This window comes from Charadrius vociferus, unplaced genomic scaffold (genome assembly GCF_000708025.1).
Source record: "Charadrius vociferus isolate BGI_N301 unplaced genomic scaffold, ASM70802v2 scaffold423, whole genome shotgun sequence".
Taxonomy (NCBI): Eukaryota; Metazoa; Chordata; class Aves; order Charadriiformes; family Charadriidae; genus Charadrius; species Charadrius vociferus.
This window is the reverse complement of record NW_009648149.1, coordinates 2663118-2688060: the sequence shown is the minus strand read 5'-3', so window position 1 is coordinate 2688060 and position 24943 is coordinate 2663118. Positions and strand designations below refer to the sequence as shown.

At 43.0% G+C, this 24943-nt stretch overlaps 2 protein-coding genes across 2 annotated transcripts in view; one reads left to right on the top strand and one right to left on the bottom strand.

The window, feature by feature from the left end:
• RAVER2 (ribonucleoprotein, PTB-binding 2) overlaps positions 1-13949 on the top strand; it is a 46748-nt gene extending 32799 nt beyond the window's left edge. The window contains exons 6-12 of the mRNA XM_009884006.1: positions 235-317; positions 3755-3859; positions 4047-4158; positions 5245-5498; positions 7500-7611; positions 7992-8137; positions 13803-13949. Of these exons, the coding sequence (XP_009882308.1) occupies positions 235-317; positions 3755-3859; positions 4047-4158; positions 5245-5498; positions 7500-7611; positions 7992-8137; positions 13803-13949 (959 nt within the window). The remainder of the gene's footprint in view (positions 1-234; positions 318-3754; positions 3860-4046; positions 4159-5244; positions 5499-7499; positions 7612-7991; positions 8138-13802) is intronic.
• A 3473-nt stretch (positions 13950-17422) lies between these two features.
• JAK1 (Janus kinase 1) overlaps positions 17423-24943 on the bottom strand; it is a 30695-nt gene continuing 23174 nt past the window's right edge. The window contains 11 exon segments of the mRNA XM_009883971.1: positions 17423-17658; positions 18633-18743; positions 19105-19222; positions 19688-19860; positions 20375-20499; positions 21118-21310; positions 21491-21585; positions 22318-22468; positions 23617-23768; positions 24213-24348; positions 24869-24943. The exon segment at positions 24869-24943 is cut by the window's right edge and continues 24 nt beyond it. Coding sequence (XP_009882273.1) covers positions 17557-17658; positions 18633-18743; positions 19105-19222; positions 19688-19860; positions 20375-20499; positions 21118-21310; positions 21491-21585; positions 22318-22468; positions 23617-23768; positions 24213-24348; positions 24869-24943 — 1431 coding nt within the window. The 3' untranslated portion in view covers positions 17423-17556.

Below are 24943 nucleotides of genomic sequence, written 5' to 3'. Positions count from 1 at the left end.
CTTTGAGTGAAACTCTCAGCTTTAGAGGAGAGCCTTGAGAGTAGGTTTGATCTCTCATGTGCTGTTAATTGCAGATCAAAGCTATGTGTATTGAAAGGTTTCATTGTAGTGACCTTTAGTACGCTGGAAAGTTTCATGGAAACCAAATCAGAAAAATACAGAATAACTCTTAGAAAGGTCTTTACTTGCGTAATTTATAAAACACTACAACATGTTCTTGTGTTTCTAAAACAGTTCTTGGAACGTCCGCAGGTTTACCTCACCTTATAAATTCAGCAGTTGGGCCACCTTTTTTGCAGTTGAATAAAGTTCATCAGGTATGTGACAAAATGACTTTCATCAAAATAGATATTTGTGGAGATTTTAGCAGGAAAATATTCTCAAAGTTTTAAAAAATTACAACTAAAATAAAGTCTTCTCATTAAAGCTGTCTTTAAGAAAAGCAGTCTATTATGAGATGCCTATGGGGATGTAGGAGCAGACTGTGCTTACTATCCACAAGTGAGTTATTTTATCTTAACTGAGCTTTTGATTTGCTAACACCTGCCAATATAGAGACAACTTACTATTACTGACAAAAAAAAATCGTCTTTAAATTAGAGCTCCAGGATCATGGCACATCCATTTCTCTTAGGGCTGCTCATGCACACTTCCTGTAGAGACTTGATTGTTTTATCTTATTTAAGCCAACAAGCTGGCATTGTTATCTTCATTATAAAGCTTTCAGGGACCAAAACGTGCTATATATGCTATAAAAAATAGTGATTTGCAGATGTTACTTCTTAGTCAAAAAAACCCCCAAAGTTATAAGCTGTTTAAAGTGTTTTCAGAGTATCTGTAATTCCAGATGGACACCAGAACTTCTGAAAGATACTATAAATGATATTTGGGATGAGTTTGCCCTAGAAATTGGAGATGAGACTATGGTAGCGTAGCACCCACAACCAGAACTCCTCCTTGCAGCAGTGTGCTTGGCCAGCAGCCTGACGGGCCTCCGTCTTATATTGAGGTTCTGTCAGAGATTTCTCCAGCTCTGCCAGGAGCCAAAATTTGCCTTTAATATTCATGGCAGGGGTTTTCCTAAGTGCCTATGAGGGACTGGAGTCAATCACTTTGACTTCCTATATCTGATGTTTCAGAAATTCCCATTTAAAAAATAAAGTCCCCGTAAGTATTAGTTGTTATTTCTGCTGTTCTTTTGGCAAACACAGACTTAAAGATCTTAAAAAAGACCAAATTAAAATGCAGAGATAGTCCTTAATGGTCCTTATGTTAAGTATATTTAGTTTTTCTTTTTTTTTTTCCTGCTAAAAACTGGTAGGTGAATATATTCATTTTGAATAAATGCTACTTAATTTTGCCCCATCAAATGAGTTGCTTTTGTCCTGTACAATGGAAAAACCCCATCATTCTTTGCTTGTACTTCTTTGATTTAAATGACATTTTCAATTGGTATATTTAGTTACTGCTGCTCTCTCTTCAGCCTTGGAGAGTCTATGCTTCCTTGGAAGGCAATGTGAATGTTTTCTAATCACAGCTGGAGACAGGCATGTTTTACACAGTTAACAGTGTGATTGATGATGATCCAATGTTTTTTGGCTTAAGAGTGCTGCAGTCAAACAAGTTAGTGTTTTCTCTTTAGAGAGACTTACAAGTCTGATGCTCTTCCAGGGAGCTTCCTGTCATTTAATTAGCTCCAAACCTGGTCTATTAGCCTGAATTTTATTGACAGTGATTTGATTATCCCTATTCCTTCTATTAGGCACATTTTTCTGTTATTCAGGGACTTACTTCAGAGTATTCTCTAAAGCCAGAGAACCAGGTCACTATTTTTATTGTCTTGAAATTCAGTTTTGTCACAAGACAGAGGAACAGAACGTCTTGGCTTAACTCCCCACCTCCTCAGTCCCACACTGGTCCATCTTCCTGCGTAGCTTGGTTTTGCTAACCTATATTCAAGGTTTTTTAAAGTAATATAATGAGAAGAAACAATATTTTTAGGATGATTATGCCACAATATTATAAAATATTTGATAAAAAAAAAGTTCAACAGAGGGGAATTCAAACAAATGGGTTATTCATGCAGTAATCTTTCAACTCTAGAGGTAGCATGACTTTCAACTTCTTTTAATTTCTCTTAGATACAATTACCATGACAAAATAATGCATTTTAGACTTTCTCAGTGATGTGTTTTCTTCAGTCATTTAGCAGTTTATTAAATTTTTATTAACCCAGAGAATTTCTTTTGAAGATTCTAACCAAACATTTTCCACTCTTGTATTTCTGAAAGTTTTGCAATTGAACTAACACATTTCCTTTGTTGACTTAACCAAGTTTAGAAGGAACAACCACTGGTATTGGTGACAATAAACAGCCCTGGATAATTTCTACTGAAAATCACCAAGACAATTAAAATAGCAGATGCATAACTAATCTAGATGTGGCATGTTTTTGTTTTAAGTTGCACATTTCTGAGTCAAGACCACCATATTATAGGCATAGAGAGTTTTTCCCTATGGGATTTGACCGTACCGCACAGAGATACAACCTAGGTTTCAAAATATTTGTCAGTTGCTTTGCAGGAGGCTGTGAAATCTGCAGAGCCGTGCATTGGGAGAGCTGCCTTCTTTTCAGGTTCCATCTTTCTTACCTGGTTTTTGGTGATCTTTCCTCTGTAGGAGATTTCAAAAAAAAGAGGAAGGCTGTACTTGTCGTGATTTGACACAGTCATTTATGTATTCTTGCACTGCTGTACTGAAGGGTTTGTAGAGCAACCTATATTTTGCCTGGCAAATCATGCTTAGGAGCTGCTGCCAGAAAGACAGTGTCAAGCCGGTTCAGCTAGCGTGAATCATAATGTGGTTTTGTCATCCAGAGTGGACAGAAGGTTTCTTTTAAGCCACTGTGCTAGCTGGAGCACGTAATGTTGAGTATACCAGTAGCAGAGTCTGAACATGGTGCCCCAAAGTTGTTGATTAAGTGGCTTAATTCTGGTGACAAATAAATCCAGAATTTTTGAATGAAAAATAGTAGTATTTTATAGACTTGAAAATGTGTGGGCACTGTGGTTTGTAAGCTTTTTAACAGTTGTGGAATAAAATTTCATGTAGATAGTTGCCACAAAAAAAGAGGGGGAAAAACATATCTGGATATTCCTCTTTGAAAATGAAGGTACTGTTTAGTAACTCTAAAGCAAGGGATGAGAGTCCCTGCCGGTTGCAGTCGACTCCTGTAAACTGTGTAGATATTTGGCGGAGATTATGTATGAGAATTGCAATGAAAGGCACAATGCAAATGTTAACGAACAATGAAGTCCTTATTCATACAGCTCATAATTCCCTGAAGTCCTTGTGTCTCATCTCTCTTACTGGCACTGTAGGTAACTCCCCTATCTAGTCTGTCTGCAGAGACTTCAAACACATTTAGCTTTCCCTGGTGGTTTAGACGCAGGGACTGCAGTGGAGTCTGGACTGTATTTGGAGTATACTCTTGATCCTTTAAAAGCCATCAGAAAGCATACTTGTGATTGTGAGATGAAAAAAAGCGCTAGGAGGAACAGAGGTTAATAGAACTTGAAATAACTTTCAATGAGCGAAGCAAAAATTTAGTTCTGTGGAGGAAATAGTTATTTTCCTTTGCTGTATTAACTCAGCAACTAATTTAAATTTCTTCCAGCAGTATCATGTGAAAATGTTTGAAGAATGTACTGTGTTCCATGACTGTCCACTAACACTTCTTTTATTCATTCCACAGAGTTCGATTCTGGGGAGTGCATCCAACTTACTGCTGCAAAGCCCTGCTCACCTACCGTTGCCACAGCAGCAGCTGATGAAGATCGAAAACCTTCAGGCTAATAGTGTAAGGTCATCGCTTTAACTTTGTCTTTGGACATTCTCGTAACTGCTAAAACAAATGCATTTTTTCATCTGGTATAATTTAACAGTTTAGTATGTCTAAAAAAGATTAACTGAATGTGAAAGTTGTAAGAAATAGCTACAGACAGATTATTTGAATCATTTACACAGTTTTCTATTCTTCCTTATAGAAACCGGGTTTGCTGGGAGAACCTCCAACAATGCTACTTCAGACAGTACTGGGAATAGGGGTAATGCCATCAGTGAGTTCAGGCATGGGAGCCCGTGGAGAAGCTCTTAAGTGTAAATGACATTTTATTTCATACCGAATCAGTAGAAATGCTCAGCTTGAAATTATGCACCTTACTTTCTCCCACTGTAGCACAAGCAATAACATGTTGCACTTTATCACTGTCCAGTAAGGTAGGCAGAGAGCTGGACAATAATGCACATTATGGAGCTATATAGTTAAGCAAGGTAACAAGTTATATATCTGTATGACCAACTGTAACCTGCTGGTTTAAGCGGCAGACAAACTTGAAATATCTTGCCTTGTTGCCTAGCTTCTCTCATCTGTTTGTCAGGGAAGAAAGAGTACACTGTGGCATTGGTTGAATAGTTGCAGGTTGTTAAATATTCTGCTTGCTCCGTTACTACCATTTCTAGTACACTTGGAATATGTTTTTATTGACTAATTTTGGGGCTTGTTGTTTCAAAGCAGATAAATCTGAGTAGCTGAAGAGGCACCACAAATGGGTTTTTTGCGTTCCTTTCATTAAGCAATAGAGCTTTAACATCCAGTCTGTGACGGACGTCAATTTTGAATGCAAATTTCTGTGGCAGTGGTGCCCTCAGATAAACTATGATACAACTTAGTGCATATTTTTTGTTTCCTCCACTGAGAGGAAGTTCTAGACGTGGTCTGACTAATGGTAGTAACCAGGAGCGAAGAAAAGCTTGTCAGGGGCGGGGCGGGGAAGAAACCTATTCTGAATATCGGGATTTTGATTTTGGAGAATACTTTCTAGCTCTTTTGTTTGTAAAAAGAATTTTAATAATGCCAATTGAGGTGGGGTTTTCCCCCTCTATTCCATCATCTTAGATGGTCATCCACAGGTTTTTTGAAAGTGACAGGAAACACTAAGTAACTTGTTATCATAGTGAATGTTTAGAAAAGTCAGGGTTTGCTTCTATTGTATTAGCTTTAAATAAATTTATTCTTTTGCCATCCCAGGAGCAAACAAAAACTATCATCAGAATCTGGTTTTCTGGGACAGCTGTAAAATAGATCTCTAAATGTTTTTCTCATCACTTAGTAAAAGCCACAAACAAAATGTACTGATAAATCTTGTCGAACAGAAAAGTTTCTCCATTTATGGTTGACTGCAGCATCTAATCTGACTCCAATTCAAACAGCAGCAGCGGCAGGGATGGGCATGCTGCCATTCTTTCCGAATCAGCACATTGTTGGACAAGCTATACCAGGGCAAAATAATGCTCCAGATAAACAATCAACTACCGAAGCGGTTGTCTCGGGATCACAGCCTTATCATCAGACCTTAACAAATCTTTCTGCGGGAGCTTTGCGGGCTGGACATGCCAAACAACAAAATCAACTAAAAAGTACTGATACAAGTTTGGGGGTAAGCAACACTGAATACAAATATTTTCTTTTTTTCTTGTGTGTGGATTTTCTCCTTTTTATTTTAACACGCTTGAGAGTTAACTGCAACTGCTTGTTGAAGTTCTTCACTACAAAATTTGCTAGATCATAGGATCATTCATGAGACATTTTAAGGTCATTTCAGTTATGAATAATAGGGAGAGAACAATAATGCTCTTTGGTGGTCCAAATGAATTAACAAAGGAATCTTTTTACAATGCTGGAGGGTTTTTTTTCCATGTGTATGCCTCATAGTATGTGATGATGAAATTATCTCAAGGGCAATGTCCCTTTTAAAGACTGAAAATTAAACTTGGGGTTGAATTTCATGACTAATCAGGAGCAATTCTGGTGGTTTGTAGGGCCTTTGGGGTGCCAGGTGTGTGTGTGGGGGTGTATATATGTGTGTGTGTGTGAATTTTCCCCTTTTAATCTACAGCCTCTTAGCCATAGCTGACACATTCTTAGTCTGTATCAGTTTTAATATTTATTTCCTTGAATAGAGGGTGGGAGGATGATGGGATGGGATTTAAATTGAACCAGAATGGTCTATTTTTTTTTCAGAACTTTTTTCCTATCATTAACAGAATTTGCTTCTTTTAATAATATACATAAATACTTCGACATTTATGGGGAAATATGTTCATAATTCAGATCAGATCTGTGGTTTTCCTACATATTTTCTAAAGCATCTGAAGTGATCAGATTATATACAGTATTGGTGTCTGCCTTTGTTAGACAGCTTTTATAGCTTTGGTCCTACTTCAGAAAGTATACTTTTTGATTTTTAAATCACTTTTTACTGTAATGAAGTGGGATTTTACCTATGTATAGATAGACATGGGTAAGATACGTAGGGTGTATGTGTATACATATATAAAACTAGTGGTTTATTTCAGAATTTCATTTAGTTAAAAGGAAATGTTATTAAACCACTAGAAGACTAAATAATTCATTTATTATGAATATTTTTTATCAGGAAAAGTTCTTTTTTGAAATCCTGGTAGTTGATTTAATTGTTTCCTTTTCTGGACCAGTAGCCAGAAGGCCCAGTTCGCAAAAATTACTTCCTTGACAAGACAGCCACAGTCTGTGTGCTGATACTGAACGGTCATACTGTCTTAAATGCCTGCTTTTGCATGCAGATGAAGAATTTCAGCTCTCAGTTTTTTGTGTTTAAAAATTGATGTCACTTTTTGAAAAGTCGTTGATTAATACTATTTTACTGAACATAAAATTAATCCAATAAAATAATGGATTTTTTCCCTTAACGGGCTTTGCAAAAGTGAACAGAATAGATAGAGTAGAATACTGTATTGACATCTCTGAGCTACATATTTCAGACAAGCTGTGTAACTTGCTATAGCTACTTCATCCTTATTTCCGGTGTTTTTTCTAACATAAAGGGGTGTAAGCTGGTAGTGTACCCTTCTCAGTCCCTCATAGGAAACACTTCTAGGGGTTTGGAGGAGTGAGTCAGTCCTGACACTTCATTTCCACTCATAAACATTTTCCCCTTTTAAATACGGGCTTATAAATAGAGTGATCAGTAAGATGTGCTGTAATGCCAGATTGCAGACAGTGTCATCTTTCCAGTCCGGGGTTCATTTGTCCTTTATTTGCTTGTGGCTCTGGGTGAAAAGAGTTGATTTTGTCTTGGCTGTGTACTTTCCCTGCATCTGGAGTCGTTATGGGGATTGTTATTCCTTTACTTAAATGTAAAAAGTTTTCTTTTGTTTGTTTTTTAATATCATTTTAATATCATTTAGTAACTTACAGTCTAAAGAGAAACATTCCTACAAAATTATTTGGCAAGAAAAAAAATACAGGCAATGTGTCCAGATAGTTGTCCCCGGTATTTATTTTAAAAGTTTTCCTATTACATTTCATAGGGCTAAGTTTTCTTTCAAAATCACTTACCTTCTTTCAGACAAATGTTGTTTGACTATAATGCAAACTGCCCTGCCCAATTGTTTCGCAGACTCCCTTGAAAAAACAGACTTCGCTGCTAGGAGAACCACCAAAAGAAATACGTCTCAGTACCAACCCCTACTTGAATTTGGCAAGTGTGTTGCCTGGTATATGTCTTCCAGGTAAGCAAACGCTTAGCGGTTTTAGTTGCATGTTTCCTTGACCAGTGTGTGGCAAATCGTTGTTCTGTTTGGCAGGTAATTCAGTGACTAAAACACTTATATTTAATCTTGTGGTCTGTCTTAAAATATTAACTATGAGGATAGGTTACATCATAATTTTGTTTGGGAAGGGTAAATTTTCAGAGTCAAGATGAAGACAAACTTCTAGAAAGCCTTCCAGTTATTAGTAGGACTGATTAATTTTGAGCCTAACCTAATCTGAGGTAGCAAATTTCTGGTTTAATCCCAGAATATTGCTAAATGAGAGCGCAACCTAATTTGAGCAGTTTATACAAACCGCGTGCTTACACAAACTGTGTATTCTTTTATGTTGTGAACAGCAATTGCCAGCAAAGCCTCCAGTCCACCGCAGCAGACCGGACTTCCGAACAACATCGTGGATGCTGCTGTGTCTCAGGGAACTACATCACAACATGCAATGGAAAATTATTTTAATTACTCTCAACAGCATGGGGAATACACACAGGTATGTTGTTTTGCAGTGCTTGCTTCCGAAGCCTGGTTTGTTACTCAGAGCTCCAGTAGCAGGATTTTTGGCAGAGATCTGCTCAGAGATCCCTCCCTGAGCTGCTCATTGTTTTTCTCTGTGCACTCTTAACGCGCTTCTTGGTACAGCCGTGGTCTGATAGCCCTGCGTGCAGTTGGACGGCATTGCCCAACATCAGGTACCACTCTTCAGGGGTTCCCAGGCTTTCCTACAACCAAAGCCACCCTTTTCTTCAGATTGAAACTTGTAGGTCCTCTTCACTGACAGTTCATCTCTTTCAACGTATGGAATAGATTTAGCACAAAGTAGACCTAATGCCAGTCAAAAAAAGCCTCAATACATTCCCTGCTGCAGTATCATTGAATGATTGCTTCTTGAGAACCTGAATTCAGTGCAGTCGGCTAAAAAATTACTTCTTATAGCTTCTGACTTGGCTTTTGTCTGTCTTTAAAACCATGAAGTTTCTCTTTCCTTTCCCAAGAAGTTTTAAATGTTCTTGAACTTTGGCTAGATCCCAGAGAAGAGTGTGTTCTGTCTACCAGAAGTTCTTGTATAGCTTGGGGAATTTTTGCAGTCTCTGCCAGCTGGTTTCACCGCACGGGATTTCTTCACCGTTTGCCCTGTTTGATAACCAGAGCATGGCCGTTAAGGTGGAGGGCTGCCCCTCGTCTGGAGAGTGTTTTGTTGTAGTACTGAGAGCAGTACTGAGATTCACGGACATTGGGACATTCTGTGAAATATTTTCATATTTTCATTAGCCATCACCAGTCTGTGTAGAAGTATGACTGTATACAAGTCAAATACAAGAACTGGATTGTAGTGCTGTCAGGTAATCTGTATAAAAATCATGGGTCTGCGCTGACACCACCCTGGCTCTGCCATATGTCTCTCTCTCTCCTGCCCTGTCCCCATCACCTCCTCCTCCCCAGATTCGCCTGATCTCTCTTCCTACGGCAGGGAGACAGAAACAGGCCGTGCTCCCTTCTCTGAGGCTGCTGGCAGGGAAATCTGCGTTTTTCCAAAACTCCCGGGGCAGAGCAGGGCTGCTGTGGGAGTCGGTTGGGTCTGGAGGACAGAGCGCGGCACACGGGTGGGCACGGGGCTTGGTTTGTGGTTCGGAGGGTCTCAGCCTGGCCAGGAGGGGTGGGAGGGGATGGGGTCGCTGCAGCAGGGAACTTTGCTGGGGGCCAGACCCATCTCCTAGTCAGATCAGATCTGGTGACAGTTGTGGGTTAGAGAAGCAACAGAGGTGTCCCGGGGGCCGCTGTGTTGTGTGTTTCATGTAAGCACTGACGTAGTGTTGAATATTTTGTTTGAATCTGATTGTTGGCTTTAAATTCATTTTGATGTCTTCTGGAGATAGTTCCTAAAATCCTTAAATACTATCCAAAAAAATCAATAGTACTGTAGTATTAGTGTTATTAGTACTAACTTGAGTAGCATGAAGGACTCAAATGATGTCGCTTAGGGGCAGAGATGCCACCTGTCATCATTCAGCTGTATTTGTACTGTCTGTTCCTTCCATGTAACAGCAATGACATTGTGCCTTGTGTAGCTTTTAAGCCCTTAATGTAGTTTTAAATGTTTGGTTTGAGCTTTTATCACTGGTGTGAAACATGTTTTGATGCTTCTTGGAGAGCTTGGACTTTAATTCATTCTCATGTCCTGTGAGACTGTAAGAATTGTTTTCATTGAAAGTGATCTTAGTAGACAGCTAATGGGAAGAGATTTTTTCCTCCTCTATAGGAGGCTGTTCAGCAGTGGTATCAGCATTATGCTCAGGCATATAACTCTGCCCAGGCAAGAGTCGATGAATTTGAAAATGAAGCCTCTGAGGTGAGAAATAATTTTATTTGCTTCGTGTCTCCATTGGCTGTTTCTCCCATCAGCTGTCAGGGTGCTTTTGGAGTCTGGACACCTGCTTTGTTTGTTGATAGTGGCTGCTGCTGTCGGTACCGCAGGAATTAAGGGGCTGGAGGGCGTGGGACGAATGGCACTGCATGGTCACCTTCTGCAGGACATCCCTGCGCAATACTCTCCAGGATTCATACTCACACTTTTGATTATATCTGCCATGAATATTCCCCTCTCTAAAATCGCACAATCTGAACCTACCTGTAAAGTTCAGGGGTGTATTAAAACACCTCCTACCAAGAAACAGCACACCATAACGTTGTTTCTCACCCAGGCATTATACAGCCCGAGGTTTCTGTGACCAATGAGAAGCACACTTTTTTTTTTTTTAATAGGAATTGTGTAAAGTAAGCCATCCCCCAGATCCTACACTTTGCTGCATGCCTGAGCTGCTGTGGATTATACACTCCTTTTAGCAACTGAGTGTAACTTGGACACTTTCACATCTGCTGAGTGCTCAGTACTATATCAAGTAAAAATGAATTATTAAACCTATTTTCTTTCAACTTCTGGTTTATCGTGGATCCCGTTCTGCATTTAGGAATCTACAGCTGGATCTTACCCAGACTACAGTACCTGTTTGCAGGTCCTGCCTACACTTTACAGTGGAGCCCAGGGATCTTACCAGCCTGGCAGCTTGCAGCTTCCTCCACAAAAAACATTAAATAAGGTGAGAGGAGAGACCAAGCAGAGTGGTTGCAGATGCAGCCCCAGCCAGCTGCTGGTGGAAGTGCTTCTTATTTGTCTTATGCTGCCACCGAGTGGACTGTGGACCCACGACAACCCAAGGCAGAGTTTTCCACTGCACCCGTGCTCCTCAGGATCCTGAGTTGCTCAGGATCCCATGCGGTTCCTGGTGAATGTGATAAATAAAAGCAGCGGTCGGGCAGGGCGTGCCAGCGCCAGGCTCCCTCGGAGCCCTCCAGCATGCTGGAGATCAGTGCTCCTCACTGCCCGCAAACCACCAAATCCCACGGGCAATGACATGCTGGACATTTGTGAGCAAACTTCTTGGAAAGATGGTGTCTGTGAGGGTGAAGGAGGAGGAGGATGTTCACACTGGTTTTACATGGGGCTTTTTTTTGCCTGACTTGCAGATGTTTTGCAGTGAGTGCCACTGCAGTAAAACCTCTGAAGTGGAGTTCGCAAGTCACGGCAGCATCTGAGTTACCTCCAGCCGCCACTTTGTAGTACTGTTAAGTGGATCCTGGGAGGAAAATCATTCTAAAATGGCTTTCATTTGAAATATGTAACGGACATCAGTTGCAGCCTAGTTCAGCCAGACTCATTGAGCAAAGCTTCCTTTGTCTGTTGCACCCAGTAGACACTTAGTTTTCATCAGTAAAGATGCGGGAGGGATGGGGAAATGCTATGGAAGCTGTGAGGACCATCTTAAAGGAGGTTGGAGTCTGGACAAACAGGAGGCTGGTGGGGATGAAAGCTTTGCTCTGTCTGAGCACAGGTATTCTTATTTCCCGAGTGCCTTAGAAGGCCTCAGGAATTTATACCCTCATCCCTTAGGTAGGTCACATTGCTGCTGTTTTTATGGATGGGAGAGACCTTAAAATCCAGATTGTCATCTGTTTTGGAGCGGCTGCGGGGAAGTATCCCCATCAGCGTAACGAGCTGCTGCCTTTGTGAGTCCAGCCCCAGCCGTGCAGCCATAGGCGTGATGATAATCTCTCCGAGCGCTGCTGGAGGGACGCCGAGCTGGCTCTCCAGCCTCCAGCGCAGCTCCTGGCCCTTTGCACGGTTGTCCGGGCATGCCGAGAGGAGCCACATCTGGGGGAGCTCTGTGGCCCAGCCTCCGCGCAGCTCTCCTCCATCATGGCATTAAATCCCTCGGCCGCGCAGAGGTAGCAGCAGGATTCAGCACATGATGTTCTGGCATGCAGAAACTCGCGTCTCAGACTTGGCATGAGATTCCTGGGTTTTGGAGGAGATTTAGAAGGAACACACAACTAACTGCTCTGATACGACTGGAAACGAGTGAAATTGTAACAAGAGAAGGTGATAGTCTGGGGTTTGAGCTAACTAATACCTTTCAGTTGATCTCCGGTGTAAGGAGGAGAGCTTGTATGTGGAGGTGATGTTGAACAGCTCGCTCAGAAGTCTCTCTTAATGCCAGATGCCATAAAAGGCAGAACGAGAGCGGTCGGTCCCGTGGCGTAAACTAAACAGAAGTACGGTTTGCCTCCACGAGGAGGTACTTTTCTCATTCCTGGAATCAAAAGATAAATCTCAGTGAAGAGGGCACCCAGACTGGTCCCCAAGAGGCTCTGTATCGGTTGAGAGTGTGTGCTTGTGCGTCTGTGCTCACTTTAACCCTGCAACTGATTTGTCTCCTGCTTCTGTTGGCTGCATTTCAGAGGTTCAGGAGGAGCATGGGTGGGGATTTGTATGGGTGGAGATGCTGCACTCTGCCACGCGAGCCAGTACACGTGTGACATCCCCACGGCTGTTAGAAGAGCAGGAGAGAGAAGGGAGGGGGGAACTAAAAGTCTTCCCTCAAGCAATTCCCTATTTAATGACAAGTGCACAGTAACATGAAATTGGACTTAGCAGAGGGTCGTTTGAGTTGTGACCGTGAATTAGCATGGGGCACTTCTGCTGGGAAGCGTTGGGCTCAGGGACATTCAGTCAGCACAGCTGTGCTTTTGGTTGAGTTAAGGAATTAGTGCCCTGGTTTGTGAAACATGTTAAAGTTCCTAAAATACTCACTCCAGTGTGAACCAACCCCCCCGAATCTTCTGATCCAGGAGCCAGGCTTAACCCAGGGCATGGAGTGGTGTGGTTGAGCAGGAGGTGGTGAGATCAGGTTCAGGTGGTTGTTACAGGGCAGATACTTCAGCCTTTTAGAACAAGGGCACTGTTTAATTAATGAGACATTGGGGAAAAGAGAGGGTGATCAAGACTCATTGATTCGGGTGGTGGGCTGTAATGTGTACGTACAGCCTGTGGTGCTCCACGGAGATTGCGAGGTCCTGCTCTGATGGATCCCAGAGAGGAACTGACCTGAGCCTTGTGTACCCCGAGGGGCCGTTGGTGGTGGGGCAGCCTTAGGTCACCCTCTGCCCTCACCAGAAACTCCACTCGGGGCCCCTCAGGACTTTCTGTGTGTCAGAGTGAAGCATGTTCGTTAAACTGAAGTTTTGATGAAGAGAGTGGTTACTGCTCTCTCCTTCCCGTCGATACCACGTGTAAAGTCATGCCTGCAAGCAGCAGATGGTTAGCCATAATCCGCAACACCAACCCGCTTTGGCACAGCTGGAAACCAAGTCCTTCAACATCTGTCTTGCCATCATAGCTGTGCCAGGATGGTTTAACCCATTCAGCTCTCCAAGAGAAAAGAGAAAGATGCACTGGTGCCTTACCTTAAAGGATGAGATGGCTGGAGCTGCTGTGGCACCGCGGGGTAATAGCATGGCCATTACACAACTGCTTTTTAAACGTGTGCCGTGGAGCAGGGCCACCGGGCACAGCCAGCCCTTTGCCCTCACAAAACCGTATGGATGGTGGGGCACCGATGCATTTACGATCAGGTTTGGGTTTTTTTTAGGGAAAGGGCACAAACACTGACTCATGAGCTGTGTATAGCCGGACCTTAAAGCTGAAGGAGTCGGGCCTTTGGAGTCGGTTACTGGCTCCTGGTCCTTGGTAATTCCCAAGCTTTATTTATTGACACCGTTTGCGCTGGATCATGTGTCACTTGTTTTCTTCTTGTCCTTAGGTGGCTCCAACGAGAAGCGAGAAGCGAGGCTCTTCGTACCTCATTTCCTCCCCGGAACCCGGCCCCATGGAGTACCTCGGCCAGCAGACTCAGGGCTCCGCAGTACGTTACGCAGAATCCTCTCTAAAAAAAAAGCGCGTTTATTGAGCCCTAACTAACCACTCCTGCCTTTGGGCGCGAAGGCAGGCTTTTCGTACCTCTGCTATTTATTGCTGCCTTAACTTCAGACAAATACTTCTTCTTTCTGTGGGGGCTGTAAGTATCCCGAGAGGAACAACCCCCTGTAACGGGCAAATTTGCCAAGGAACCGGTACGTATTGCCAGGCGGTTACCCATCTCGGGGGCGCCTGACTTGCCTTCTGGAAGGATGGGATGGGGTTTCCTTTGTCGCCTGCCACTGACAGTAACGGTGGGCTGAAGCTGACAAAGCAAAGTAACTGGGTGAGTTTTGGTAGTTTACCAGCCGAAAGCAATAAAAATACCGAGGAGGGAACGCTGATCCTTTCTCTAGTCCTCAGACTGAGGAAGTTAAAAGATGAAGTCTTGATAGTAATTTTTTTCTTATTTTTTTAACTCAGAATGTGGGTTTTTTTCAATCTTACTTTTTCCAGGATTAAGAGTTCTGCATTTACAGCCTTTATATTTTTAATATTTCTCTTAATCCTGGAATGGAGATATACCAAATGTATTACCAGAGCCTCTGTGATGTTTTTCAATAAATGTTTGTTAAAAGCAAGATGCTATATTGTGTGCTGCCTTGCAATATTCAGTTCGATTTGGAGAGGTGATACTTGGACAATGAAATAACCTTTATCTGCTTTTAGGCCAAGAAGCCGCAGCTTTTCCTTGGAATAAGTAAGTTGCAGTTTGTGAATGCCTCTGTTAAAACCGGTGCATGTGGCAGAGCACCGTCGCCCTTCTGCCGGGCGCGCGTGTCCGTAAGGTGGGGCTGCGGCAGCACCTGCAGGTGGTGGGGCCTTGGTAAAGAGAGCCGAAAGTGGAGGAAATCAACTGCCTGTTGCGCTTTTTCTGACTTCTTCTGAATCTGAATGATTCAGAGTTGGAGCAGGAGCAATAGGGACATGCTCCGTGGATGGTGTCTTTAATCCTGCCTTCCTCCTCGTCACTGTATTATTTCTTTTTTTTCCAAGCATCTTAACTTTTGGAATTTGCTGCACTCCAAAGCCTGGTAGAGCAGAGGAGCAGCCTGGCTCCTGCTTTCACGCTTTCTTATGTATTACCTTTTGCACAAGAGCATCCTCACGAGAAGGACAAGAGACTCACCTCTTCCAGGTGTAGGAGACAAACTCACACCCCAACCCGGGAACTGCCGCTGCCTCTGCTCCACCGGGGCCTGGGGCTGAGCGGGTGGTACCACACGGACGCTGCTTCCCAGCTTTGTCTGGTTGTGTTTTTCTTTTTTTGTTTAAAAAAAAAAAAGACTTGGTCTTTTTAGCTTACTCATTAAGCAATTCTGGCTGGAGTCTTTCCTTTCTGCTGTTAATCCTTCTAGCTGAAGACTTAGAAATTGTTCCTTTTTGAAGTCTATGTTTGTGGCAGATAAATCATGCGTCAGCCCTCTGTGCCGGAGAGGGGGGTGGGCGCTGCCTTGGAATCCTCCCGCAAACTCATTTGGCCCGAATTCACCGAGCCGTGAGGCCAGAACCCAGGTCTTGCTATAATACCGAAGCCATTTGACAATACTGTTTGTTTTTTGTTGTGTTTTTTTTTTTTTTTTTTAAAAAGGCTTAAACTCTGCCTCTCAAGCTTTGTGATGTGACCAGGATACATATTTTCAAAGCTTAACCCCCCCCACCGGAGCCCCCTCCTCCCTCCGGGGCTGGGCTGTACAGCCGGTACGCGCTGTGCCTACAGGCAGCAACCGCTTCCCACCGCCAAACTGCAGCACAGGTTGTAGGAGCTTTTCTGGGATTCTACATGTATGTATTGATAAATTCACTTGTAATTTTTTGTTCAAATGGTTTGTATATGCAACTTTCTCAACTTACTATGCTTTTCGATGAAAATAAAAGTGTTGGTACACATTTAAAGTGGATTTCTGTGGGAGAAAACCATCTCTGGACTATCTTTAAAGGGAAAAGGTTGTTTTGAAGATAGCATGTTCTAATCACCATCCCTATGGAAGCTACATTTAATAATCTTTCTCATTTCATTTACGATTAAAAATATACGCATGTGGAGAAAAAAAACATCTTTATTAATTTGTATAAAGAGTAACAAAGTGCTTGCAGATTTGAATCATGTTCATACGTGACATAAAGAAAAAAACAGGTAATACTGTAAAAATAAATCTGACCTCATTGCCGCTCATAATTACAATTTTATATATATAGATATATATTGAAAGACACCATTCTGTCATTGCCCAAACCGCGTAGCTCCTCAAAGGACATTAGGTTTAGGGACATTAGACCAAGTTCTAGGTCAGGGGTCAGCCAAAGGTTTCCAGTTAAACCACTGTTTGTCGAGGCCTGACAGGTTTACAAAACAAGAGTGGAGCGCCCTCCCTTGACTCACATTCTAAATGCTTAAAGCTGGTCCTGGCAAGAAAACCTCCCTGGTCCCAGTCTGGCCCCACTGGCCTTCCCTTCGCGTAATGACCACTGCACCAGTGCATGGTTTGAGTCTCCGAGTCAAATTAAGTCAAGGTCAATGCTGTTATTTAAAGAATCATCACCTTAGGCCAAATCAGCAATGTAACAGAACTGCTGAAATGAATTAAGGTGTCCTCCTCCTCTTCTGGGGACGCTGCCCCCATTGCTCAGTCCTCGCCTTTAGATAATTCTTCGTTAGGGGAGCGCTCCCCAGGTACTGTACATGGATTCATTTTCTTTCCTATACCCAAAGTGTGTAATTGGCTTCCTACGCACATTCCACCGCGCTGTAGCTCACTGGCAGTAGAAGCTGAAGAGCATTGTGTTGGCACACTTAACAGCTCCATCAACAGTGGGAGCTCCAGCGGGTAGAAACGGGCGATGTGGGAGGGGAGGGCTGAGTTAGGAAAAACAAATCTATTTATCCAGAAACTGGGTTTCTCAATGAAATGCATATTGCTGTGTGCTGATCTATGCTTTTTTTGGTTGGTTGGTTGACCACGACAGTCAAGCAATTTATTTTTTTTTATTTTCTTTTTTTTTTTTTTCTTTCAAAAACAGGTAAGAGCTCAGCCCTGCAGACTGGTTAAGATGAGCTGATTATTTTGTCTTCTCTGGATTATTATGCCAGAGTTGGTTTTTTTGTTACTAAAATTTAAGTGCATGCGAAGGATAGCTGTCAGCCAAACTTCTTAAAACCTCAAAACCCCACAAAAGTTATTAAATTACTGTATGAAGTCCTCTCATGTCCACCAATTTAGTTGCTCAAGGAATAAGCGTGCGCAGCAGACTTTCTTTTAAATGCTACAGATCGCACGGAGAACTGCAGCATTTTTTGACACCGCTCTTGCATTCATCAGGGTAGTTCAAATTGTGGCAAGACTGTAATTGGGTAAAGATAAAACTGCCTTGCAAGAACAGCAGCAAAAGGAGTTGAAGCTATTGTTTCTGCCATACCCTTTAATTCATTTGATCCAACTGTTGACTAAAATTAAAAAGGAAAACTGTTGGAAAAAGAATCCTTTAAACACATTAGCACAGTCAGAGTACAAATTACAGTAGTTAAAAAAACGAAAAGTCTTGGGCATTTGTATTTTGACACACATTTAGCATACTGACAGTATAAAAAAACCAACCAATTACATTTTACTCATAATTGTTTCAAATCCTTGAATGAGGTTGTGAAAGGTTGTCCGTTCATCATGCTTGAATATCCAGCACTTCCTCATCAGCTGGTCCACCTAACAACAGAAACCGAGAGATTCTTAAAGGACGTTTGAAACATTTCATTTGTTTTTCCAGTAAATACAATGGAGCAGATTCTCACTAATTATGAAATGAAGAACGCTGATAGAAATGTGCCGCAGATTTTGATCAGAATTAGCAAGTGTCCGTTACCAGTGGGTTTTTTTCCTTAAACAGAGGTGTATGTTTGTCTGACAGTGCAAACAGTTGATGCAGAAGTAGTGTAGACTGTAGACAGCTTAAAACAATGCAGCAGCTTCACCGCTTCAGGTGTGTTTCCCCAAAACCACTACTGCGTACCTCTTGGTAATTACTGTACTGGTTTCCCAGTTGGCTGGGGGCCAGGCACCTCCGGCCTTCCCATGCGGAGTTGTCCGGCTCCGCAGTGCAGGGCTCAGGTCCCACACATGCCACTGACCTTGCAGCTCGCAGCAGCAGCCGCCTGCCCCGCGCGCTGAGCCACACATCTGGAGAGAAATACCCATCCCCTCGCCTCCCCACAGCCTGCTCGGGGCTTGTGGCTCCGGCAGAGGGTCTCCAGCTCAGCGCCGGGGCAGAGTTTGGCTCTGCCGCATGCCTGAGGGGAGGAGGGGAGGAGGTAAGGCTGCGCCTCGGGGTCTGCTAACCGAGAGCCTGCTGAGGCGTGTCTCGGTCTGGGTTGCTGTGCACCCAGGAACTCTCTATTTCAAAAAATCAGAAGGATTCAGAATGAGTTTTACACCAATCCAGACGCTAAAGCAAAGGTCTGAACCCCTCTGAAGGGACGTCATGAACTTGGGAATGTCAGTGTCAAAAAAAAAAACAACTTTAAAATAATGCTTAAAAAACTTGGAAATGCCTTTTTAATAGCATACCCGAAGGCTTTCCTGCCCAGATTAGCCAGACCTACTCAACCATCACTGTGTGGTGCGTTTGCTGCTAATCCAGTGTCAAAGGGTGGCGCCACTATAAAGTGCAGGTGCATCATTACCTCCTCTGGGCAGTTGGGTGGACGTGGCAAACGCTTTTCTTCTTGCAAGACACGCACCAGCCGTGCTACCGTCATCTGTCCCTGCGTGGGGCCGATCATTTTCAAGAACTCCTGTGAAAAAGAGTGGGAGTCAGTGGCACATCCTCTTGCCCTGCACAAACCCAGGCCATTTCAACCGCACATTAAGATGACATTTCAATCTCACAATAAAAATGAACAGTAGATACTTACGTAGAGATACCGTGCACCATCTACTCCCATTAGAACACAGACAGTGACATTTATAAATAAGAGTTTCCTCGCCAGGACATGCAGTCACCACAACTTACAGAGGTCTTTAGTGAAAGACCACGAGGGTTGTTTTCCTAAGACAGAGATTCTTGTTTCCAAAAATAATATTTTTCTTTTATTATTTAAAAAAAATATCTGATTTAAGCAGCTTTAGCAGCAAATCTCTTTCACAGCCACTTACTGCCATGGGACTGGACTCCGAATCACAGTAGGTCAGCAGTTCGTACAGCGTCACCCCAAACGACCAGACATCCGAGGCGATATAAAATTTACTCTGAAGCAAACATTCCGGAGCATACCTGTGGGCACAACGTCACAGCCTTAAACTTTATTCAGAGCCGCACAGACCTACTCGTACACACACAACCCGTACGCGTTTAAAAGTAAGCAAACTGAACAGGCACGTTCTGCTGTAGAGTTCCCTCATACAAATTCACGTGCCCACAGGGCCCGGGATGCTGCAGAAGCAGTAAATCAGGTACAACTGTTACACAGCAAGTCACTGCGAAACTAAAGGAGAGCAAAATCAAACCCAAAGACCGTGGGAAAATGGATCATTAACTGCAGGAAGAAATAAACAGCACAAGAGTAGATAAATGTAGTCTACCAGGTGTCTTTTCCTTGCTCTGCTGTTGTATCTTTTTTTAGGCCTCTTATAAAAACAGGAAAAAATCTTTACGATGCTTAAAAGCGTAAGTCTATGGGAACAGACACGTTATTCCACTGCACAGTCTGGTTAAAGAAAATGAGTCATAAGTTACTACCAAAAAACAGGGCTGTCGAGGTCGTCTTTCACAGTGTAGTACTCCTTATCAGTCTCGATTGCTTTGGTGAGACCAAAATCTCCAATCTTCACTCTGTTCTCGCTTTCAACAAGGACGTTTCTTGCTGCTAAGTCGCGGTGCACATACTGACAGGAGCCCAAATAGTTCATTCCCTAAGAGAGAAGAAAGCCTTTGATGCTAGTTTCTCCAATACTTAAATCACCGTTTTTCTCCAACTTCCCCTTCAAATGCTCCCTCGTTCACATGGTAATACTCTATCCAGGTTTCCCACGCCAGGTTCTCCGTCTGTTGGCACTTCCCCGGGTCCTTTTCTGACACTCCACTCACATCTACTCCTCGCTTTAAACTTGCACGTTGCTCCTTCCCTCTTGCCAACACCCCCTTTCTAAATGCTGTCCTCCCTCCTAATACTTCAAATTCTGCAGTAGGAACAACTTCTTATTGTAAACTTCCATGCAAGGGAACCTGGTAATTATTCCCTTGCTGATCTTTGCGCCAGTAGCACCTGAAGCATGGGAGAGACCTTGCTTTAGGGTTCAGGTCCTTGGGGAAAAAGCAAGGAGAACGGTTCTGTTCATCAAGCAAGCCCCTCTTCCCCCCTCATTAAATGAAATCTCAAACTAATCAAACAGAAGAGTTGCAGGAAGGGTCTGGTGCCAGGCTCACCTTGCAGATCTGAACTGCGTATCTGAGAAGTTGTTTGAGATTGATTTTGTTCTTGTTCCGTGGGAGATACTCCTTTAGGCTCCCAGAAGGAAGAAATTCCATGATGAGTTTAATCCCGCTTCCTCCTGAAAACAGAGCGTGTGTTTCATTTGCAGACACGTGACCTCATGTCATCGACACCAATCATTTTCGTACAAGCCCCCAGCACTGGTAGCATTTGCAATAACATCGTGTGGCCACGGCCGGACTATGGGCTAACTCCCGTTATCAGTCACTGAACCAATCCAGAAGAGAATCTATTCCAGGCAGCAGTTACTGAACTTAAAGGTCTTAAATACTGGCTCAGAAAGGTCGCTATTGCAAATGCAAAAATAGAAGACAATCGAGTTTTTTTCTATGAATAATAACATGCTCCTAATAATGACCTCTGGGTTTAGGGGGCCACGACCTGGCTGCAAGGGTCAGCTCCCTCCTGGAACAACCACCACCAGCCTGCCCAAGTGCTCATTTCTTTTGATGGATTTGGTGAGAACGTCAACCACAGTGCTGACATCCAAGTTAGCCAAGCACAAAAATGGGCAGGAGGTGGACTTCAGAGATATATCGCTGCTTCTTCCATGAAGAAAGAGATCTAAACCTGTAGGACTGAACTAAGACCATTTTGCTCTTTAAAGTGCTTCATTTTTAAAGGAAACCCCTTATCCTTTTAGAGTGTACTTTTAATATTCTACATGAAGATTTACCGTCTTCTGTGCAAATTCCCTTATATTTGACAATGTTTTCATGATAAAGATTCCTCAAGATTTCTATTTCCTTCTTGAGATCGGCGATGTGATTCCCTCCACTCTCCGGCTTTAGCGATTTAACTGCCACTTGCTCCCCTGTGTTGTCACCTTCTGGGTCGTATCTGCAGAGTTCAACCTTGCCAAAGTGGCCCTAATTGCAAAAGAAAAGACAGCATTATTTAACAAAACACTAACTGTAGTGTCCCTGACACACTATTTTAGGCATTTACGATTCACATCTTCCTGCTGTGACACAGAAAGCGCACGCAGACAGCTGTGTATACACACACAGGAACGCTTATCTGTGTTCTGTATCTGACATTGCTCTTACCTCTCCTAAATCACGGATTCTTTTCAGGAATCGTTTTTCAAAGAGCGTGGGATCAACCTCTGTAACGGGTTTCTTCTCTGAGACGATATCGGGATCTGGGAGTGGAAAAAAAGCCCCAGGTCAGACAGCAAGGACACCGTGGTCTTGACACTTCCAGGCATCCTCGCTCACTTCCAGTCTACTGCTGTTGGCGTGTTTCTATCCCTCTGTCACAACTTCTCTTATTTAAATCCTGCCTACTTCTTGACAGGGAATTCCTTCCTTCGTACATGCCACTCTGTCACTTGCTGATCTTCCTCCCTCACACTGGGAGTTGCTCACTGGGTCTCCTTCTAGACTCTGATTCAGTTTTCTCTCGGTATACTTCCCACCCCGTAGTAGTTACTCAGCTTCTATGATTATTTATTACTAGGTATGGGACATCAAGTTTTGCCCTTGACCGAGAGACTGTCTGTTAGTCATTCTGCAGTAATTTCAAGATAAGATGAACCAGGAACCAGAGTTATCTGCGTTAATGCACTGATTTGGTCAAGAGAGTCCCATGGAAATCTCATGGAGCCCAAAATTGTCATGAAACTAACTTAAGCTGTTGTATAAAATATGGACCGTTGAATGAAATGGCAGTAACACCAACACAACGCAATCCATGCATTCAGTATAAATAAAACACACGCATCCTGTTTGCACTCATCTACAGAAAGGGACAGGACATGCTCCTGTCCGTACAACAGTACACACGCAAGAACGCTACTGAAAGTGTCCAACTTAGCCAAATAAACCAGCCTTCCTCGTCCCTCCCTCCAGCTGAGGGCAAAACCAGGCCTTACTTTGTTCCTCCAGTTTGTTGATGTCTCTCATGATTGCTCTGAAGAAGGGTCTCTGATGGGGGTCGTAGTTCATGCACTGTTTCATCAGGTCAGCTAGTTCCTTGCACGATGGTGTCGCCAACACAAAATGTCCCTCGTAGAACCTCTCCTTCTGTAAGGTGCAAATGGAAACTCCTGCATGAATTTGGCTTTTAACTTAATAAACCCATGCCCTACATCAGAAGATGTGACCCTTACATCCTTAACTCACGAACTTTTTCTTAACCTTGCCAAGAAATCCTCCTTTTCAGCAGTAACTCTAAATCATCTCGGGCCCGTAGAGAATTATTATTGTGCTGAATCTGGCGTAGTGTGGAGCAACACATGAAGTTTCTAAAACGTGCTAAAGATTTCACCTGGAAGGGGTTATTTTTCTGCCAGGTGCCAGGCTCGCCGTGTTACTTATGCACCAGGACAAAGGGCCGAGGGGAAGTTCTCGCCAAGGAAACGAGGCAATACTGGCTGCTCTTCACAACCCCGGGGAAGGTACCAGCCTCGGGGCAGATGGGATGAGGGTGGGCTTGTCCATTTTCTAAGCTCTGCAGAACTACCCGGGCTGTCTGCCACGTGCAGGAAGCGCACTGTAGCCAGGGCAGCAAGTTCCTTTCGGCTACCTCCTGTTAGAACAACTCGGGCAGTGACTCAAGTACTCAGTCATTTCCTTCAGACGAGCAGCAGCTGCCTCGCTCCATCGCCTTCCCAACACAGCGGAACTTCAAGAGAGAAGAAAGCACGTTTGGAACATATGCCGAGGGACCGCGGCAGTGATGAACACAAACTGCCAGCAGTGAGGCAGAACAAGATTTATTTAATTTGGTTTTAGATTTCAGAGTGAGCAATAACGGTCTCCCACAAGAGACTAGTTCTCAACCAACGTCCAAAAGAAACAAGCGAGAACAGAAGAACCTTGCTGCTTTTAAGCAGAACCTCAGTCAGTTTATAACTGGACAAAAGGGTTAGAAAAGCACAGGCGTGAGAGCATCAGAAGTTCTGTTTAATTGTTTCTATGCTGAGTTTTGAAAAGCTGAAAGTCAGGTTGAAGCAGTAATATAATAATAATAAAGAATAAAAAGCAATTTTTGTAGTAAGGACAAAAATTCCTGCTGCAACCTGTAGCAATTTAGATGGATCAGCCCTTTATCAGGTCCATCTGAGTTGGTTTTCCCGTAAGTTAAAAGCAGCTCAAATTGGGTATGGAAAATGAAGTGCCGAGGAGGATGTATCTGAGATGTCAAGGTAAAGTATGTAACATAGTTTTACCTCTGCCAATGTCTTGTCTTTCAGTGGTATTTCTCCATTATAGCAGATTTCCCACAGTGTTGTACCGAAACTCCACTTATCTGCTGCAACGCTTAAATTTTTGGAGTCTTCAACACATTCGGGTGCAATCCAGGGGATTCGCTCAACGCATTCTTAGATAAAACAGAATCAAAGCATTTTGGAGTTAATATCAAAGGACTAAAAAACCACCCTTCTAACTGAATTATTCTTGTTCAACAGCCGCTTAACTAAAATAAACTAAAGCTGCAGTATTTGTCTAGTTTCAGGGAAATCTTGATTCTCAAATCCCTGTTCTCAGAAGGGTGTTTCTGTGGCTTTTACAAGCTTGTGCCTTGAGCCATCCAGAAACTAACATTCCTTCTATATTATCTCGCTAGACTTAACACGACTTTTTAAGAGAAATGAATACAACAAGGACCCACCATCAGCAACACTCCTTTACTTCCATGTAGTTTTCAGCCTCATAGAAGCTGATTACTTCTATTCTAGAGCCAGTTCTAGCTGGTATAAACGATATTTCTTCCTTTCCCCTTCCCCATCACACTGAAGAGAGAAACCCGATTCCCCTGCCATACCTTGTCTGGACAGCACAGTTATGGGTATTCCGGGGTCGCTCAGCTTTATGAAAGGACCATATTCCGTGTCAATTCCCTCTCTTGCCAGCAGGATGTTTTTAGTACACACATTTCCATGTACCAAATCCTTATCCTCCTACAGTGAGGGAAGAAAAGAGCAGTGAGTGTAGTGAGCTAGCAATGCTCTGCAAGTGCTTTAATATACTACAGCATAGGGGATCACTAAAATACTCCAAGTTGAAATCCAAAAATACAGCTTGGAAGAAATTATCCTACAGAAAAACAGGGAAAGGAGGAAGAGGGAAACATGCTGTTCATACTTAAGTATCTGTATTTGTAGAGCTGATGCATTTTGGAAAAAAGACCAACGTTATATTCCTTTTTCATCAGGAGCACATGTGCAAGAAAGGCACAGAATGGAAGCGGTGGCAAACGCAAGCACATAGCCTGTGTGGCCCGCTGACACAAAAGGAGCTCATCACCTGCTCTGAGAGTCTTTCTCCTTATTTAAAGCAACACAATGAATACAAAAAGAGTATCACTGTACCACCCACTACCTGAGAAGGGAAACTCATTAGTTACTGATGCACAGGAAATCTCTGTAGCGTTAGGTTGCAGCAGCTATAGGCAGTGCTTTTCTCAAGATGCCTTCTTACCAAGTAGCTTAGTGCACTTGCAAGTTGCTTGGCAACTTTGAATTTCCAAGGAGTTGTCAGAACTTCACTCTTCCG